This window comes from Elephas maximus, chromosome 10 (genome assembly GCF_024166365.1).
Source record: "Elephas maximus indicus isolate mEleMax1 chromosome 10, mEleMax1 primary haplotype, whole genome shotgun sequence".
In the NCBI taxonomy this organism is placed as follows: Eukaryota; Metazoa; Chordata; class Mammalia; order Proboscidea; family Elephantidae; genus Elephas; species Elephas maximus.
The window spans coordinates 85,543,191-85,564,478 of record NC_064828.1 but is presented as its reverse complement, the minus strand read 5'-3'; the positions used below and the strand labels follow the sequence as shown (position 1 = coordinate 85,564,478).

Below are 21,288 nucleotides of genomic sequence, written 5' to 3'. Positions count from 1 at the left end.
TTTGTTGAACTGCCCATATGTCCCAAACCCAGGTTTCAGGATCCCATTTCTTCTCAATCAATGCTGTTAGTTTAACTTCAGACACCTCTCGAGTTTGGCAGCTGAGTTGGTGTTGTAATCCAGCCACTCTTACGATAAGACTATGGGTTTGGTTTTCAGCAATATCAGCTCTGTTACTACAAGAAATAAGGCTTTCTTTCAAGGCACAAGTGGAAACTTTGAGGTGGTTTATGTGGCGCTTGAGCTTTGACTCTGAAGCCCTGAGCTCATCTCTTTCTTTTAATAGTTTTTCTAATGAAAGTAGGACCAGCCAACCAGCTTCCTTATATTTCTCAGTACAACAGAATTGTAGAAAGGTATCATACATGCAATTACCCAGAGCCTCATCTTTCACCAATACCTGATCTATTGGTGGTGATATTTTGCATTTTTGAATTGCCACCTCACGCCATGGCTTAGCAGTATCCTCTTTACTACTGGAAGCAGAGTCATCAACATCTTTAAGACTAACCAGACTTGAGAACCAATTTAGAAAATTCATCCTTACAATTTTGTTTCTGTAGAACCACTCTCGGTAGCAAATGTCAGGCTGGGTTCTCTAGAGAAGCAAAATCAATAAAGCGTGTAAATATAAATATACCTCTAGAGATTTATATCAAGGAAATGGCTCACGTGGCCACAGAGGCTGCAAAGTCCCAAGTCCATGGGTCAGTAAAGAGGCTTCTCCTGATTCATGTAGCTGCAGGGGCTGGTGAACCCAAGATCAGCAGATCGGAGAGCAGGGCTGTTGGTTACAGGCTGAAGATTGATGAATCCCAAGATTGGCAGGCAAGACCACAGGTAAGCTTCTAGCTCAAGTCCCAAGAACTGGAGGTCGGAAGAACAGGAGCCAGCTGCAGGATCCAGAGCAAGCAAAAGCCCTGGCAAGGAGAGAAAGAATAGTTAGGCAGAGGAGGGCAGAGAGATGAAGGCTGAGGTGGCAGTGAGCCACCACAGGCCCTGCCCCCGCCAGTACTGACTCAGAGCAGATCCCATCATGGGGGTGATCACAACAGGGAAGTGATTACAACATTATATTACTGCCAAAACACTGAGAATCATGGCCCAGCCAATCTTAACCATCACACTAAAGGGCTTTAACATTTCTTGAAGTGTGCGTCTGCTGCTTATGAATTCTTTCAGTTTTTGTATGTCTGAAAATATCTTTAGTTTGCCTTAGTTTTTGAAATACTTTTGCTGGCTATAGAGTTATAGCTTAAAAAGTTCTATTTTTTTTCAGAACTGTAATGACATTGCTACTCTGTCTTCTTGCTTTCATTGGTTCTGATGAGACATCTGCTGTCATCCTTATCTTTGTTCATCCATGTAACATGTCCCTTTGCTCTGTCTGCTTTTAATGTTTTCTCTTACCATTCATTTTGAGCAATTTGATTATGACGTGCCTTGGTATAATTTTCTTTGTGTTTCTTACACTTGAATTTTGTTGAACTTCTTGGATCTGTGGGTTTATAATTTTCATCAAATTTGGACATTTTCCAGTAATTTTCAAATGTTTTTTCTTCCCCCTTTCTCCTTTGAGAACTCCAGTTACATATATATTATATATTAGGCTACTTGAAGTTGTCCCACAGCTCACTGATGCTCTATTCTTTTTTTTTTTTTTTAATTACCTTTTCTCTGTGGATTTAATTTTGGATAGTTTCTATTGCTATCTTTTCAAGTTCCCTAGTCTTTTCTTTTGCAATGTCTGATCTGCTGTTAGTTCCATTCAGTGTATTTTTCATTTCATATACAGTATTTTCCATTTTTGGAAATTCAATTTTGACCTTTAAAATATATATTTTATATTTCTGCTTCACTTTTGAACATATGGAATAAAAGCAATAGCTGCTTTAATACCCATGGTGCTAATTCTAACATTGGTATAAGCTCTGCATTTGTTTCAATAGATTGATTTCTCTCTCATTATAGATCATTATTTTCCAACTTTACATGCCTTGTAGTTTTAGATTACATGCCAGACTTTGTGAATTTTACCTCGCTGAGTGCTATATATATATATTTATTCCCATAAATATTCTTGAGTTTTGTTCTGGGACACAGTTACATTCTTTGAAAACAGTTTGTTCCTTTCTTGTCTTGTTTAAGGTTTGTTAAGCAGAACTGGAACAGTGCTTAGTCTAGGGCTAATTATTCCTGACTAGTGAGGCAAGACTCTTCTGTGTACTCCACCTATTACCCCATGAATTATGAGGTTTTCCAGATTGACTGGAAGACTTTTGTGAGCACCAGGCACTGCTACCTTTTATCCTTTTGGGTGGTTCTTTCTTCAGCTTTGGGTAGTTTTCTCGCAAGCATGTGCTGATAAATAGTGAGCTGAATAATAGAGAAGGATCTCCTGCAATCTCCTCAATTCTCTGTCTGTGCAGCTGTCTTCTGTTCAGTACTCTATCCTGAAAATTCTGGTCACTTTTGTCTGCCCAGACTCTCAGCTCTGTCTCTTAGACTCAGACTCAGGGAGTGTGCTTGGCTCCACCTCTGAACCTCCTCTCTGTGCTGTGATCTGAAAACTCTTTCAAGGGAGTAGCTGGGGCAATAATAGGGCTCATATCATTTGTTTCCAGTATCTTAGGGATCACTGTCCTTCATTGCCATGTCCAGTGTCATGAAAAATATTGTTTCATATATATCCATTTCTCTGTTCTGGTTTCAGGAAGGAGAGTAAATCTAGTCCTTGATATTCCATCTTAGCCAGAAGCAAAAGTATGCTTTTTAATTTTTGATTTAATTTAGCTTCATCATTGTTTAAAATATTTACATTATTCTAAAGTCAAATCTGTAAAGTATGGTATATTCAGAGAAAGCCTAGCTTTTAGTCCTGTCCTTTTTTACTTTGTTCTTTCTCTCTCCCTGTATATGACTTATTGTTGTTACTATTATTTCATTTATGTCCTCTCTATATGTAACACTTTTTTAGTTTTTGGTTTATCCTTCCATTAAAAAATCATATTGAAACACACACATATATATGTGTATGCATATGTGTATATCCCCATTTGCTAGACAAATGATAGCATATTATATACACTTGTCTCCATCTTGCTCTTTTCACTTAATATATCCCATTGTACTATATATCCCTCCCACCTCCCCTTCTCTTTTATGGCTTCATAGTAAACCATTGCATGATTATACTATTGTTTATTCAACCACATCCCTATAGATGGACATTTGGATTATTTCAGGTCTTTTTCTAGTATGGAAAATGCTATAATAAATACATATTTTTTATTTTTGCTTGCGAATCTGCAACAAAATTCCTAGTAGTGGAATTGCTGGGTCAAAGAACAAGTGCGTATGTAGTTTTGCTAAGTATGTCAAATTCGCCTTCACATGGTTGTACCATTGTGCGTTCCCGCCAGCAGTGCATGAGCACGGTAGGCATATTTCTAACAACAGAATGGTTCATCAGCACAGTAGACTGTTTCACGGCAGGGTGAGGACTAGAATTATTGAAACAGAGGCTAGATAGGGACCATTTGTCAGAGGTATTGTCAAGAATGTATCAGGTAAGGGTTGGACACAATAACCCATGTTTCCTCTCCACATTACAATCCTATTATTCTTAAAAAAAATTCTTCTGCGGAACTTAGAAAACACATCCTGGTGTTTTTTCTCCTTTTCTACACATTTTACATGCCTTATTAGAATGCTTTTATTTTGCCAGCATGCATTCCTTTCGGAGAAATTATAGTTGGTGATGTGTTAGGGAAGGGAAAATAAATTCCCTAAGAAGTGGCTTAGTGTAGGTGGGGTAGGTAGGCTAGGTTTTCTTTTCCTGATGACTTTGGTGTGGGGAACTGCTTTCCCATAAGGGCAGGACTCTGGGTTTCAAGCCTGTGGTATTTTGACCAGCAATGGGACAGAATGGCTCAGTAGGCAGTTATGTAGAATAGTGGAGAGATTTTGAACTTGGGCTGTGGACTAGACTACCCAGCTTATTCTCCCCCTTATAAGCTGTATGGCCTTGAGCAGGTTACTGTGAGCCTCACTGTCCTCATTCTTTATATATCTCATAGGGTTGTTGTCATGATGAGATGAGATGACAGTGAATGTAAAGTGCTAGCCTAGCACAGAGTAAGAGCCCAGTGAATGTTAGCTGTTGTTACTGTATCAGCTTCTGAATGAGATGGAACTAGTGAAGGGCGTGGGAATCCCTGAAATAGAGCAGACAGGCAGTATTCCGGGTTCATGGTCTACCTCGGCAGGGCAGTCTTGGCACCTTGGGCAGCTGGGTTGGATCCTAGAGAGAGACAAGCTCAGGAAGAGGAGTGGAGGGTATGGTTGGTGAGCCAGACAGAGAGCTGTGGTAAGTGCTATGAGTGTAGTACCAAGGCCCAGAGCTTCAGACTTTCAGGGAAGAGCAAAGCCATGGTGAGCAGGAATGGTTTGGGAAGGCTTCACTGAAGTCAGGGAAGCTCTTAAGTGAGCCAAGAGAAGCGAGGAGGGCAGAGCACCAGGGAAATGGCCTTGGTAAAGTGCTTGGGAAATATTTGCCCACTCCTCAAGCCTTACCTAGGGGCTTGTTAGACACCCCTCCAGCTCTGTAGCATTGGTCCAAATCGGAGTTTTCAACCATCTCACGTCCATAGAGCGTCTATCAATGTGCTGGTCCCTAGGCATATGAGTAAGATTTGATTTAGCGCCAAGTTCCTAACATGGGGAGCTTTTCAAACTACAACTGCCTGGGTCTTTGAGATTCTGGTTCAGTAGGATTGGGCTGGGGCCCAGGCATCTTCCCTTTTTTTTTTTTTAATGTTGCATTTAGGCGAAAGTTTGCAACTCAAGTTAATTTCTCACATAAAAATTTACACACGTATTGTTTTGTGACACTAGTTGCAATACCTATAATGTGACAGCACACTCCTCGTTTCTACCCCGGGTTTCCCTTGTTCCTCCAGCCAGCTCCTGTTCCCTCCTGCCTTTTCATTGTGCCTCCAGATAGGAGCCTCCGATTTGGCCTGGTGTATCTGCTTGAACTAAGAAGCACACTCTTCACGAGTATTATTTTATGTTTTATAGTCCAGTCTAATCTTTGTCTGAAGAGTGGGCTTTGGGAATGGTTTTAGTTCTGGGTTAACAGAGTGTCCGAGGGCCATGGCTTCGGGGGTTCCTCCAGTCTCAGTCAGACCATTAAGTCTGGTGTTTTTACATGATTTTGAGTTCTGCTCCATACTTTTCTCCCGCTCCGTCAGGGCCTCTCTGTTGTGTTCCCTGTCAGGGAGGTCATTGGTGGTAGCAGGCAGCATCTATTTCTTCTGGTCTCAGGCTGATGGAGCCTCTGGTATGTGGCCTTTTGTCTCCCGGGCTAATATTTTCCTTGTGTCTTTGGTGTTCTTCATTTTCCTTTGGCTCCAAGTGGGTTGGGACCAACTGATGCATCTTAGATGGCCACGTGCAAGCTTTTAAGACCCCAGATGCCACTCACCAAGGTGGGTTGCAGAACATTTTGTTAATAAATTTTGTTAGGCCAATTGACCTAGATGTCCCCTGAAACCATGGTCTCCGGACCCCCACCCCTGCAGTCCCTGGAAGTATTTGGTTGTGTTCAGGTAACTTTTTAGCTTTTGGCTTAGTCCGGTTGTGCTGACTTCTCCTGTATTGTGTGTTGTCCTTCCCTTCACCTAAGACGATTCTTGTCTACTATCTAGTTAGTGAATTCTCTCCCTCCCTTCTCACCCTTGTAACCACCAAAGAATGTTTTCTTCTGTGTTTACACCTGTTCTTGTGTTCTTATAATAGTGGTCTCACGCAATATTTGTCCTTTTTTGACTGACTAATTTCACTCAGCATAATGCCTCCCAGATTCATGTTGTGAGATATTTTGTGGATTCATCATTGTTTGTTATTGTTGTGTAGTATTCCATTGTGTGCATGTGCCATAATTTATTTATCCATTCGTCTGTTGATGGGCACTTAGGTCATTTCCATCTTTTTGCTATTGTGAACAGTGCTGCAATGAGCATGGGCATGCATGAATCTATTTGTATGATGGCTCTTATTTCTCTAGGATATATTCCAAGGAGTAGGATTGCTGGATCATAAGGTACTTGTATTTCTAGTTTTTTAAGCAAGCACCCAATTGATTTCCAAAGTGGTTATACCATTTTACCTTCTCCCCAGCAATGTATAAATAGGTGTTCCAGTCTATCCACAACTTCTCCAACATTTATTATTTTGTGTTTTTTGGATTAGTGCTAGCCTTGTTGGGGTAGCATCTCCCCTTTTCAATAAGTGCTCATGTAGTTCTGATGTCAGGTCTTGGTGAAGAATTCCTGGCTCATGTCACTGACTCCTGTCACATGGAAGCTGTTAAGGACTCACTGTGGTGATACATGGTAGGAGCAAGATGTGTCAGAGCTCCTTTTTTTTTTTAACTTTTATTAAGCTTCAAGTGAACGTTTACAAATCCAATCAGTCTGTCACATATAAGTTTACATACATCTTACTCTGTACTCCCACCTGCTCTTCCCCTGTTGAGTCAGCCCTTTCAGTCTCTCCTTTCGTGACAATTTTGCCAGCTTCCCTCTCTCTCTATCCGGCAGAGCTCTTTAAACGACAGCGATGGCCTAGAGAGGAGCCTCCTTTTCCTGCCCAGGAGCGGGTGGGAGGAGGACTGATGATGAAAGGGAAGCAGCTTTTGGAGTCTTAACTTGAAGACTTTAATCAAGTTGCCACAGTTCTGGGCAAGTGTAGCCTCCGCCTCTTTTCTCCACTTCCCACCCCTCTCTAGATCCTCAGCTTCTTTGTTGGCTTTCCTTCAGACTGAAGTAGGGGGAAGTAGTGGATAAATCGGATGGAGGGTTGGGATGCAGATGATGCTTGTTTGCATATGCTACAGAAGGTAGATTCTGATTCAAAACAATAGAGGTGAAACTATCACAGTAAGAGCTGGCCTACAGCAGAGTTGTCTGTCTTCTGAAGTACTGAGTTTTCCATTGCAAGGAGTATTCAAACAGCAGCTGTTTATCCAGTCACTGAGATGTTGCAAGGGGAACTGCTCCCTGGGTGGGCTTGAACTGGTAACGCCTAACTCTGGTTGAGAGAAGAGGAAGCCACTTCAATTCATTTCTTCCCCATTTCAAACCCTGCTTCTATCCCATATCATCTTTCCCTCTCTTTTCTATCCCATTTCGTCTTCTGAATTCTTAATAACTGGTATTATGTCTGCCAGAAATCCTCACAATCCTCGGGATCCACCTGCTGGTCTTGGGCAATGCGTATAACAAGCTATTTGTCAGGAGTCTGCCGAGCATATAGGCATTAAGCACACCATGCCGAATTTTTCTATGGAGCCAGTATGTGAGGTTCTGTGTGTGTGTGTGTGTGCGTGTCCATCATTCCTGTGTTTGCACATGAGCATGAGTGTTGTAACTGGAGTTGCAGCTCAAAGTAACAAAAAGCAGTTTGTTTAGTGAGATATGTGAATGGGGGGTGGGTAGCTGTGGCCTTGGTTTCCAGTGAGGACAGGTCCCCCCTCTTGCCTGCTACCTCTCTTTTCCCCTCCTCCAAATTTTTCCTTAGCCCCAGGCTCACTGCTCAAGGTTAATTTCCCTGGCTGCAGCTGTGACTCCATCCTCCTCCTTCTGCCTCCTTCATCTACCACACACACACAGGCTTTGAGTTATGTACCTACTGTTCTAATGAGATAAACAACATAACTCTCACGAGGCTCTGCTCTTCCCTCTATAAGTGGAACTCTGGGGCTGGATGCATTGGCCCTATAAAGGCACCGTGGTGTCTGTCATCCTAGTGAGGAGGGCAAGGAAGGGGCAGGGCACTCCGAGAGGACTCTTGAGGCCGTGTGCTTGTTGACACAAGGTGGATTCAAAGCAGACATCCAAGAAAGACCTGTTTACATCTTTTTGGCTAAAGGCCCAAGTTGCAGCTTGGACAGGGTGGATGGGGACCCAGGCATGCCTTGTGGGCATAGGATCCAAGACTCTTTTAAGTCAGCTAAACTCATGATAGTAACTGACATTTGTACAAGGTGTCATGGTTATAAAGAGTTTCCTCTTGAATATGTTAATCCCCATGGCAGCCCCTTTAAAGAGGATATTATTATTATTGCCCTTATTTTACAGATGAGAAACAGGTCCTGAAGGTGCGATATTTCTAAGGCGATAGTGGTGGCACTGGGACCCATGTGCTCTTCCTCTGCTCCTGAAGCTTCTCCAATCCACCAGAGAAATGTAAACGATGGGACAGAAACTGTCCCCACTTCTGGACATCTAAATACTTAGGCCTTGCCCAGGAAAGCAGGCCTCCAGCTATAGGCTGAGTGGCTAAGGCTGCCTCAGTGCCACTGATCGATGATGTGAAGTGACCATAATCTCTGGGAGGGTGTATGGCCTGGACAAGTGTTGACAGGTTTCACCTCTTGCCACTTAGACCTTTGGAATGTGCCAGATGGACCTGCTCCTTCTCACTCACCTGCTTTTGGTCAGGTTGGAAATACCAGGAAGCAGCTTATGGGGCAAGAAGGGAGCCTAAGACACAGAGACTGCCATGATGGGTTGAGTGGGGGAGGGCTCTGGGCTCAGTTCTGAGCTCACCTTCCGGGGGCCCCCTTGGATGGTTTGGATCTGAGCAGATGAGTCTCCTGGAGCTAGGAGCAGCAGGGCTGGTGGTCATTCACTTCCTGCATTTCTGAGTCCAGTTCTATTCTTGCTGAATTTATTTGATAAGTGTTTCTTGATGTGCCAGGCACTGTGTTAAGTGTTGGGGCACTAGAGATAGGCATTGTTTCTTCTGTCCTGGATCTTGTAAAACCAGTGGGGAGGTAGCCAGTAAGCAGAAAATTAACGACACCATTTTGGGGGGAGATTGTCGGGAACCTTGGGATTCTACAGGAAAGGTCATAAAGCCAGTCTTGTTATATCAGAGAAAACATCCAAGCAGTAACTAGATAATACTTAGACATCCAGTGGTTCTCAGTTAGGTATTGCAAGAATCTATAAAGTTCTTAAAAAATTGTCAACTCTCCCACACCACCTACAATCTGATTGGGTAGGTTTGGCGTAGAAAATGGGCATCGTTATTTTTAAGATGTCTTGCACATGATTTTTGTTTTGGCCTGGGTTGAGAATCAGTAACCCAAGCAGAGTTTGAGTAAGGATTGGTAAGACCAGTTCCAGGATGTGGAGGAGCAAGTCAGCCCTTGTACTTGGCCTTCTCTGGGATCACGGGGAACACCAACCCTGGAGGTGGCATGCATATCTGGAAAGGACTCAGAATCTATGCAGCCATTCAGGGATTACAGGCAGAGAGGGCCTGGAGTGAACCACATCAGAAACCGTGGGCGATTCCCAATAAAGCCTTCCCTCAAAGAGAGGTCAAAACAGGACTTCCCATGGGAGAGAGAGCAATTCCTGTTTTATCTGACTCACTCGGTTTTATGTAAGTCAGGCGCAAGTCTGGTCCTCAGAGCTCAGGCACCTCAGAGGTTGAAGACCATTCTAATGTACAGAAGCCCGTGAAGTTATCAACAAAATCAAGTATTAGAATGATTCTTAGAAATGACAAGCCCATTAGCTCCTTAGCTCATGAGAACCCTGGTGACTGTGACAATAGCAGAGGTTTTACTAGAGACTTATTCTCCATCACACTTAATGGTTTCAAAGAATCGAAGGGGAAGTGTCAGAACCCCCTACTTGTTCGTAGTCTTTCAACCTGCGGTAGCAGCTGTGTGATTAAAAGTGATGCTTAGCACATAATGAGACCTGAATAGTTTGGTTTCTTTAATGTTAGGATAGTTGCCCCTGCTTTGGACCCAACTCAATGAATGGTAGAGGTGACTGGTAAAAATGAAATAAATAAATAAATAATAAAAAAATTAATGGATATATAGCAATGAAACTTTGTAGATTTTCCCGTGAAGGGCATAAAATGAAGCCATTTTCTCTCTTAACTTTTAAAAGTCCTCAAACAGCAGATAGGAATGGGGTTCTGATGCTTTCTGAAATCCATGATCCTATCTCTAGGCAGTGACACTCTCATGTGAGATTTCCTGCATCTAACAGCTGCCCGTTGTCACATTTATCTACAGAAGACAGAGTTGTGACTTAAAGTCAAACTGGAACATATTCATTCATTCAACAAATATTTAGTTTGGCTCTTGTTTGTGTCAAGCACAGTTCTGGTTCTAGAAATTCTGACAGGAACAAGACATTCAAGGTCCCTATCCTCACTAAGCTTTCCTTTCTAGCTGGGGTTGGTTGGTTGGCTTGCTTGGTTATTTTGGGGTACATGAGACTTTTTAGACTGCCAATCACCTGGTCGGAGCCCTGGTGGTGCAGTGATTAATAGCTATGGTGGGCTACGGCTGCTAAGTAAAAAGTCAGCAGTTCAGATCCACCAGCCACTCCTTGGAAACCCTATGCAGCAGTTCTGCTTTGTCCTGTAGGGTTGCAACGAGTCGGAATTGACTCCACAGCTACGGGTTTGGTTTGGTTTGGGCTTTAATCACCTAGCCAGTCTTCAGCAACTTCCTCCTCTTTCTTACACCTCTATTCCCTGCTCTTTTCTGTGGGAATAGATCATGGTTTAGTGTGGAGAGTCCACATTCCTCCAAGGACTCTGGCTGCCACAGGAGCCCTTAAGGGGTACTTGGCATGAGAGATGATGCTAGTGTGGAACTTTGGTGTCAAAGGCCAAATACAAATGATGACTCTAATTGGGAGGCAGTGTGGTACCTAAGCCCCTGCAGGTGTCCAGAGATATTGCAGGTATGCTGGCCCCGCAGGCCCATGGAGCCTGGTCACCAGAGTAGGCTTGTATTTTGACAGAGGGTTGCATAGGGCTCCCTTTGGCTTCAGCATGCTGCCAGCAGCTAACAGTGGGTAGGGAAAGCCAGTAAGTAGGAGAACTGACTCCTTGAACTGTTTTCTTGAAATATTTCTCAATCCAGGATGTCCCTAGAGTGGGCAGACTGACTTCAGCTGCTCCACCCTGAAAGGAGTCTTCTCAACCTGACCCTAGACAGAGGGGCAGTAGCTGGAGCTCCATTGTCCTTGGAAATACTATAGAGACGTTGACTCTGAAAGTCTCTTATGGTCTGAAGATCCCTCTGACACTCCTGCCAGGCCAGGAAAGCAGAACTGCTTTGGTAAAGATGATGGTTCTTTTTGGCATGGGCTTACTGGGACAGCATGGTGGAGCAAACACAGCAAAGGGTTTGGGGGTCAGCTGACCTCCATTCTGCTTTGGTTCTACAATCAACCAGCTGTGTGACCTTGACAAGTTCACCTCTCTGGGCTTCAGTTTCCTTTCACTGAGAATGAGAGAGTTGGACGGGGTAGTTTCCAAGGCCCCTTCCAGCCTGGAACCTTTAACCTTTATACTGTTTCTGTCCACAGGCCTTGCCCCGGGCCAGCTGTACACATACCCTGCCCGCTGCTGGCGCAAGAAGAGACGATTGCACCCGCCTGAGGATCCAAAGCTGCGACTGCTAGAAATAAAACCTGGTCAGTGCCCTAGGCCTTGGCTTTGCCTGTGATGGAAGAGGTGGGGAGGGCTGGGCTGGGCCTAGGCCAAGGGTGGTTTGCTCCTTTGTCGTAGTGCTGATTTTTCCAGGAGGGTAAACATATCCCATCATGCTCAAAGGTGTGCCACTGTGCCTTCTCTCAGGTATGAGGGTGTCCACATGTCCATCTGAGCTTCTCTTCCCTCTGAGTGTCTCATGTCCTAGAGGAGTAGAGCAAGCAGCAGCAAGGTGGGAACAGGTCCAGGCTGAATGACTCCTGACAAAGCTGAAGGAACTACAGCTTGGCTGGGTCATGTGATACCTTCCTGTGGCCTCATGTAAAGAAACCTCACCCAGGGTTATGTGTTCCTAAGGAGAAGGGAGTGAACCCGTGTGCCCTTTCTTCCCCTTACCCTGTATGAACTTCTGGAGCATCTTACCTGGAAAGAGGACAGTTTGCTAAAAATAGAACCCACCTTGGACATGGAAATGGAAGAGTTTGAGTTCAAAATTTCCCACTAGGTTATGCAGATTGTTTTGTGACCGTGCAGAAGAAATTGGTTGCTTTGTTTTGATTACTAATCTGTTATTACACTGCTGACTACATGGCTCTACCTGGTTTGTAACAAGGCCAAGTGATTGCCCTGAGTCCTTAGCTTTAAAGGAGCCTCTCCTCTGGGGGGCTTCCAAGAGCTAAGATGTGACTCAGGATGGTGGGAGCAGTGCTACCAAGTGGCATGAATACAGAATTGAGATGTTCCTTCCCACTGTCACCAAGGTGATGCTGGCTGTGCCCTCAAGGCTTCCTTTTCACACTGTCCTGGTTGCTTTTACTCTGCAAAATCTCTGCTTAAGTTGTTCAGGGTGCTTTCTCTCACAGCTCCATGGTTAAGACTTCCTGGATTGTTCACTTCAGCCCAGGTTTTGCTTGAGTGAAGTTTCACTTGTTAGGGATGGGTGGGAGCTGGATTCTTCAATGTGCTCCATCCAAGTTCTCAAATGTTCTTACACAGTTATAAACCACAGTTTGTAGACTTGCAAACACTCCAGGGTGATGATTAAGGTTGCTCCAAACCTACAGAGATGCAGGCTGAAGCATGGTCCTGTAGAAATATAGTGCAAGCCACATGTGTCATTTTAAATTTTCTAGTAGTCACATTAAAAAAGCAAAAAGAAACAAGTGAAATTAATTTTAATATACTCTATTTAACCCGATATATAAAAAGATTATCATTTCAACAAATAATCAATATAAAAGTTATTAGTGAGATACCTTACTTTTTACTTTTTGGTAATGTCTTTGAATTCCAGTGTCTATTTTATACTTTCAGTGCATCTAACTTTGGACTTGCCACATTTCCAGCGAACATTTCAATAGACACACATGACTAGTGGCGCCAGTATCGGTCAGCATGGTTCTAGAAATACACTCCAAGTGTGATTCTGACCAGCAGCAGGGGCATCACTTGGGAGCTTGTTAGAGAATCTTGGGCCCCAACCCAGACCTGCGAAGTCAGAATTTGCATTTTAATAAGCTCTGCAGGGGATTGGAATATACACTTAATTTTGAGAAACAGTGGCCTTGAAGGTGGCCAGACCACAAGTAAGCTTGGCCTGATTCCACATCACCTACCGTTCTGAATTAAGCATAACAAATAATTTTTGATATAACTGGTTCATTGTGGGGTGAGGGGGGTTCCCTCCTTCTTTACCCCGACTTCATGGTCCCGGTCTTGTGGAAGTGGCATGGACAAATGATGAGGTAACCTCTGGTCCGGCCTTATCTGGACCACTTTAATTCTACTCCATTATTTAGAACCCTGCAGTGGTTGCTGCAGCAAGAGGAGAAGCACGTGCTGGGTTGGCTGCATGGCCTATGCGGAAGGATGTGTCTCCTTGTTTGAGTACATGAGCCCTCAGAGTATATTTCCCCAACTGTAAAATAGGCACCGTGGTACCCGGGATTCCTAGCTAGGCGTTCATGTCAAACAAGTCGCGTGTGATAATATTTGCCCTTTTTTACCCTTTTAATTAAAACATTTAAAAATTTGTTTGATTTTGAGTGGGTAATACAGCCCCATGTTTTGATGTTCAGAAGATAAAAGGGATACATGTACAGTGAAAACTCGGACCCCGTCTTACGAGAAACAGTCAGCGGTACCAACTTCTTGAGAGTCTTTTCGAGGGTAGTCTTTGCACACATTAGGAATTACATTTCGATGATTTTCCCCTCTTTTTTTTTTTTTTTTAAACATAGCACAGCCACCTTGCCTTTTGCCCTTTTCGCTTACAAATGTGCCTTAGACACTGGCCATATCAACATATAGTTTCCTCGTTTCTATTTTACAGCTACGTAATATTCCATTGTACTATGTTTTATTTAAGCAGGCTGTTTCCAACTTTTGTTTCTAATATTTCTACTTTAACCAGTGATCCAATGAATATATTGTATGTATACGAGGATATCTCATATGTAACTTGTTAATTTAAAACATTTCATTATAAATATTTGACCCTAATTTTAAATTATTAGTCTTTATTCTTAACGTCTATATAAAAATAGTCTTTATTAAGTATATTTTCTATCAGGCTAATTGGATCTTCTTTCATAAAATCAAAGGCATTTAGTGCTATAAAATATCTTCGACATCATTAACTCCAACTCCTTATTTTATTGAGGTTCAGAGAGGTTAAGAGCCTTGCTCAAAGTCACACAGCAATTCCTGAGGCATCCAGCAGTGAATTCAGGTTGCTTCATTTCCCTGTTCGATGCTTTTTTTCTGCTCACTCATGCTGCTAATAGGTATACTAACTTTAAAACAAAAACAAAAAACTTTAACAAGAATTTTTCCCTTAAAAACTTTATGTTATGTAATATATACTAATTATCAAAATACACTGAGAGATAGTTAGAATTCTTTTGGTCATAAATGTGAGAAACTCAAATAGACCTGGCCTAAGCAAAAAAAAAAAAAAAAAAAGAAGAATAAAAAAAGAGAGTTGGTTCATGTAACAGTAAATCCAAGGGTTCACCTGACTTCAGGCATGGATGCATCTAGGGCCTCAAACAGGGTAGCGAGGATTCTGTGTCTCTTCACCTCTGACACGTTCCTCTCCTCTTGGGGCAGTCAAGATGGTCACCAGCAGCCCCAGGTTTGGCACTCACCACACCCTTAAGAAAGACAGTCCCCTTCAACAGCTGTGGCAGAGAAGCCCCAGGAAAGATGTTAGCTGGCTAGGTTTATGTCCACGCCACTGATCACCGCCACCCGGGGGATGGGTCACTCTGATTGTTTTGAATAATAGTAATCAAAATCAATTTCTGAACAATATGCTATAGTTTACAAAGCCCTTTACAAAGCATTTTCATACACACCACACCCTTTGGTCCTCCCTACAGTCCTGGTAGACAGAAAGGGAAGGGGTAAATATGTTATAAGCCCATTTTGTAGGTGAGAGAAGCTGGGCTGTGGACAGAGCCAAGGAGAGTTTACTGTGCTGCTCACATAGCTGAGAACCAACAGTCCTATTGTTGGTGGGTCTGAGGCAAGAAGCTGCTTTTCGAATGCCTGGTTCTTCTGTCCAAAGAGATTTATTTTGGGCACACTAGCCTCACAGTATTCATGTCTTGCCTATGACTAAAAGGGGGAACATCTGGGGTCACGGCTGACTTTGGACCTGCTCCAGCCTTGGTCCGTAATGGTGTTTGAAGGTAGAGAAAAAGAGGACCCCTAGGCTGGTGGTTTGCTGTAGCTGCCTCCCACCGTCACATCATGTTTGTGTCTGTGGTTGTTTGAAAGGCTTCCTTGGCCTCTGCCCCACGCACGAGGCAGAAAAGGTGGCACCAGGCCTGGTGGATAAGGCCTGGCCATGGAGACGGTCAGGGTCATGTGGGAGGGCTCTCTCTGGAGAGATGAGCAGCAGCCTCTATGAGGATGGGCCCTCAGAGGCATAGCTGTGTCCCAAGGTGGGAAAAGATCCTGGCAGACTTGGGCTCACCCAAGGCAGGCTTCTTACTGCACGCTGGTACCCAGGTGCTGAGAAACAATAAACAGCCCAGGGGTGGAATAAATAACTTTTCAAATGATAACGCTCATTCTCGGATGAACGTATTCTCCTTCTTTAAGTAATCAGACCTACTACTAAGCCTACTTTTAAAAAACCCAAAAAACAAAACAAAAAGCCTTTGGTCCAGTGTTTTTCTTTTCCTGATCGTGTTCTGAGTCTCTGTCCCACTGGGGCGAGACCTGGCTCTCAGAATGTATAGCCACACTAGGTAGCAACTACAGGCTGTGCATAAAGACGTCATGGGATTGCCTGAGAGTCAGTGATAACAAGCCTCAGCAGCAAAGCAGCCGGGACCCGTCAAGAGGATACGAAGCTGCAGAACCAAAGAAATGTAACCATCTTTCCCCAGAGGTGACACAAGCTTACATGGGAAACTTTCATACGAGCCAAAATTTCAGAAAAGGGCCTTCATCCAGGGCCCCAGCTAGGCCATGTGGAGCCTTTGTGCAAAAGTAGAAGGCATCCCCCTCTGTGTGGATGTTTACAAAACGGTGCCCCTTTTGGTGGAGCACAAGTTGGATCTCGGCCCCTCTGTGTCCCCTTGGCAGGTGACCCCATGCAGGGCACAGGTGGCTCTGTCTTCATCATTTTTAAAATGCAGTTTCCAGACCACCTGAGACCTGGTGCCACCACTTCTGCCTCATGTGTGGTCAGAGGCCAAGGAAGCCTTTCAAATGAGCACAGACACATACCGCCTTTTTTGTGGTGTGTACTCCCTAAGTACAGGCTGCCCAAAGCCTATTGCTGTTGTGTCGATTCTGGCTCATAGCGACCCTATAGGACAGGGTAAAACTGCCACATAGAATTTCCAAGGAGCCCCTGGTGGATTTGAACTGCCAACCTTTTGGTTAGCAGCCTTAGAACTTAACCCACTATGCCACCAGGGTTTCCAAGTACAGGATAGACTTGAATAATATTTTTAAATAACTGTCTCATTTCTGAGGAGCCCTGGTGATACAGCGGTCAAAGTGCTTCAGGAATCTAGTTAGGTCTATGACTTTGGAAGCCTCCCCTTGGATTCCACCATCAGCACCACCCTGCAATGTCCCGATCTTCTGAAGGCGGGGTCCCCTGATTTTTGAGAGACCGAGGGGACACTGGCCTGGAGCAGAATTGCCTCGAGGCAATCCATAACATGGATTCGACGTCAGACTCATTGTGAGTAATGAGGAGATGCCACGTGCAATTTATCATGCCAGTGTTCAGCCTGTCCTTCCCATTGTTTCTTTGTGTTCCAGCCTGAGTCCAGCCAGTGCAACAAAAGCCAGTATCTCAGTTACCTAGTGCTGCTATAACAAAAAACAGGAGTGGGTGGCTTTAAAGAGCAAGAATTTATAATCTCACAGTTTTGGAGGCTGATTTATCCAAATTCAGGGCATTGGCAGGGCTAGGCTGGCTCTCTCTGTGGGCTCTGGGGGAAGATCCTTGTATTTCTCTGCTTTTGGGGCCCTGGGCATTTCTTGGTCTTCCTTGGTTGCTCATAGGTGTATCTTCATATGGAGTCTGTCCTCCCCTGTGTGTGCCTTTGTCTATTCTGCTCTTGTTATAAGACACCACTCAGGAGGGATTAGGTTTAGGACCTACCCTAAAAACTGGTATAATCTAATTAACACAACAAAAGAAAACCACTATTTCCAGATGGGGTCATGTTTACAGGTTCAGGGGTTAGGACTTCAACATAATTTTGGGGGGTACTCAAGTCAATCTGTAACAGTCAGGATATAACCTTGGTTAGAGTCGTCTGTGACCCCAGTCCCTGACATACGCTCAGGTGGATGAGCAGAGCTGAGAGTTATATCAGGAAATCGGGTCAGGGCAAGGGGAAGGCAATATAGGTTCAGGGATCTTGAGGGACCTTGGAGAAGGTCTGAGGACAAGGCTGCAGAACCATCCACTTCTGGTTCAGCCCCCCACCAAAGGGCAGAGCTTACTGGGGATGATAAGACATTGTGAGGCGGGGAGCCAGATCTCGGCAGCCATTAAGTCATTTGGAGCTGGGCTCCTTAGAAGCAAAGATGGCGGCACTATGTCTCACATACTTGGGACATGTTATCAGGAGGGATCAGTCCCTAGAGAAGGACATCACGCTTGGTAGAGGGTCAGCAAAAAAGAGGAAGACCCTCAATTAGATGCACTGACACAGTGGCTGCAGCAATGGGCTCAAGCATAACGATTGTGAGAATGGCGCAAGATGGGACAGTGTTTCGTTCTGTTGTACATAGGGGCGCTATGAGTCAGAACTGACTCGACAGCGCCTAACAACAACAACAGCTGAGCTAAATTAGACACTGATGGAGTGCTCTCCTCATTCTATCCCCCTCATCTATATTTCTTTACTATTTGCTGAAGATGAAAATCTGTACGTGTATGGGTAGATGGGGCTGAGAGAGCTGGAGAGAGCTCTTTGGAATTTGAAAGCATTTTCAACGTCCCCTGACCTATATGTTTCTCACGCCTAACATCACCCCTCCAATCAGTCCTGAATGCACATCTTGCAACACCCCACTTCCCCGGGCATCTGAAGGACAACGCATACAATGTTATTTCTCTCTGCTGACTAACAATGGAGTTCAGTGTTCTCTGCAGCTTGTACTTGGCTGCAGAGGCGAACGCAAGGTGTTTCACGACTCAGACATCACAATTGATATGACATGAAGACTCAAGCAGAGTCCTGGTGCCAGAGCGGGGCTGCTGCTGGACCATTTCCCCGATAATGGAGCTCTGTCCTTGTGAAGGGGAGTTGTGCTGGCAGGAGAGAAAGGTGGATAGTAAATATCCCGCAGAAGGCCCTGAAGCAGGACAGATGTTGGGCAAAAGCCAGCTGATTAAAAAAGAAGCCTTTAACTTCACTTTCTTTTTTTTAACGAAGAAAAGGAAAAGGCTAGGAACAAACTTTTACTTGTGTCTCTCTGGATTAAATGCTCAGATAGTCTGCTTAGATCAATTTAGCATCTTTCAGCCCCAGACCTTTTGGTCCCCATGGTCTAGGGCAGATAGTATCTTCATTTAGAGGTTGGGAAAGTATGGCACAGAATTAGGAAGTTAATTTCCCTAGGGGACTCAAGTAGGGAAGCCAAGGAAAGAACAGAAGGAGGAGCCTGCTGGAACTGGTGCCATGTTGCTCCAGGACCCAATTCACATTTATTCTGGTGTTTTCTGACCAAAAAGGCTTTTCTTTTACAATAGATGGTCATTCTGCTCCCGGAATGTTCCTGAGGCCTTGTAAATCCCTCTGGTCCTGGGCATGGGGGAACAGCATGGCTCTTTGCTACCCTTGAAGGCAGCCAGGAATAAGGTTCTGGTTCTTTCTCTGGGTTTTTTATTTGGTAGTCACTCAGTGATTGGGGATGAATGACCAGGATCATGGCTGCCCCACCATGAACAGGATGGCAGGAACCCTGAAGCAGACAGCAGCCTAGGATGCCCCAAAGCCAGCCACCAAGCAAGTCGCGGGGACCCTCAGAGGGCTGCTCCCCAGCGAAGCAGCCCAGGCAGACAGGCCCAAGTGCAGTGTCGCTTGCTTGGGCAGGGGTGGAGACTGCTTCTCCCGCCTGGGGTGCTGTCCCTGCTGCACTGAACCGCCAGAACTCTACAGATGGGAGCAGACTGCGGCCAACTTCCCCAGCTTTTGAAAATCCTGCATCTTAATTAGTTCCCTACTGCTTTTGTACATGGCCCACATTTTAATAGTCTCCAGGCTTCTCCCACCATTTGCTCTCTGATGTTCGGGGCAATTTCTCTTCTCCTCAAGACAGTCCCCCTGACTCCTCCAATACCCTCCCAGTCCGGGAACAACTTAAGGAAGGCCGATGTGCCAAGCATGTAGTCTGAAATTGATGAGCCTGTCAGCCAGCTCTCTCTGCCCCCGGCCCTCCTCCTCTGCTTTGGGCTCCTCAGATGGATGAGCCGAGCGGGGGGAGGTGAAAGAAGGGACCCGGGGAGCCTCCAGCCAGGTGTGAGCCAATGGACAATGTGACCTTCTCCCGGCCTGTTGAGGAGTCTGGCTGTGTCCTTCCGAGGGAGAAGGACGCTCTGCTCCCACCCCCATCTGTCAGTGCTTATCTGCTCTGCATGGGGGCTTGCCTGAGCTTGGTACGACTCAGAGAATGGATGCCTTCAAGTGCATCAGGGGGAAATGACCAGTCATTTATCTCCTTCCTGCAGCGTCAGAGCCTGCAGCCATCCATCCTGGAGGCCTGGGATGGCAGCTTCTTCAGCTCCTGTTGGCCTCATGAGTAGGGGAGCCAGAGAGAGGTGGGCAGGCCACCTTGGCCCCGACTGCGTGCTGTGACTGTGTGTGCCCCAGTGACCTGCTCCTTTTGCCCTCTTGGGGAGGGAGCCGGGTTTGTGTGGCTGAGTCTGGGCCTTCTTGGCACTGCTGGGATTGTGCAGGGCTCTGGGAGCTAGCTAGCAAAGGAGCTGAGCAGCAGTGGGATTTGGCAGGGTGTGGGTATGGCTGCTGCAGAGGTGCCTTGGCTGGGCTTTGCTGATAGACCTGGAACAGCCATGGTTAGAGCATCGGTTGTCAGATGGAGGAGTCACCCTGCCATGTCATTGCTTGGTCACTTGTATCTCTGTCCACAGGAAGGTAAACACTCGGAAGGCAGGGGCACACTTGTTTCTTCATCTGTGTCCCTGCACAGTAGACACACATTGTTGTTAGTCGCCATGGAGCCTGTTCCGGTGCATGGCGATCCCAAGTGCCCAGAGTAGAACTGTTCTTCTAGAGTTTTCGAGGCTGTGATCTTTCAGAAGCAGATTGCCAGACCAGCGGGTGGATTTGAATTGTCAAGCTTTCAGTGCTTCATTAAAGGGATGAAGGAAGGAACGTGCCCAGTGTTGGATGTCCAGAATGGAGAACATGACTTAGCTCTCGTCATCTGCTTCTCAGATGAGAGAGAATCAGAGAGGAGCTGAGCTGGGCTTTCCATCCAGCTCCCAGCCTGGCCTGGAGACCCTGGCCCAGGTTGCCATCTTGTCACTCTGGTTTTAAAGGTCCCAAGGGCCTTCACTGTGCAGAATAGCAGTGCCCTCCAAGGGAAAAGGAACCACACAGTGGTCACAACCTGGCTTCAAGTCTAGACCCCTCTACTCACTGGCTGTGGCTTTGGGTAAGTTACCTAGCCACACTGCGCCTCCATCCTTCATCTGTAAGATGCAGATCATAGTGGCTGCTCTGCTCGCTTCATGGGGGTTGTTCTGAGAGAAGTGTGGGTGGCGTGCCTGGAGGACTTGGAAAGTGTGAGGAGGCACTGTGGATGGGCCCAGGGGTCTCAGCTAGCACAATTTCTGTCCCTGTACCCATGCCGCATTTGTTGCAGGCAGCTCTGACCAGCTGGGAAACTATGTGCTATCTGGGCTGTAAAGAGAACTCCTTCTGCTGTACAATCTTTTAAAAGGCCCATGTCTAACATCTTACGCACCGAGGAAAGAAGACCTGGTATCTGGTTGTGGATCCACTTTACCGGAACCACAGCTTTCACAAGCTCACCCTTGCTCCCAGCATCCAGACCTCTGGCATCTGTTGCCCGGGGCACAGAGATGGACCTGGAAGGCCTCCTTCCTGCTTCTGCTGGTACCTGCCCTCCCATGGTGTGTGAAGGCAAGCTCGACTCGTGGGGCCTTTTCTCCTGCCCCTGGTTAGGCTGGTCCACTTTCTTCCTGGTGAACAATTCCTTTGTGGACTTGCCATGGCA

The 21,288-nt window shown here is 45.4% G+C and overlaps 1 protein-coding gene across 1 annotated transcript in view; it reads left to right on the top strand.

Annotated features, from left to right (window-relative positions):
* The window catches only part of DPF3 (double PHD fingers 3), a 294,608-nt gene that overhangs the window by 142,538 nt on the left and 130,782 nt on the right, over positions 1–21,288 (top strand). The window contains exon 3 of the mRNA XM_049897757.1: positions 11,418–11,525. Within this exon, the coding sequence (XP_049753714.1) occupies positions 11,418–11,525 (108 nt within the window). The remainder of the gene's footprint in view (positions 1–11,417; positions 11,526–21,288) is intronic.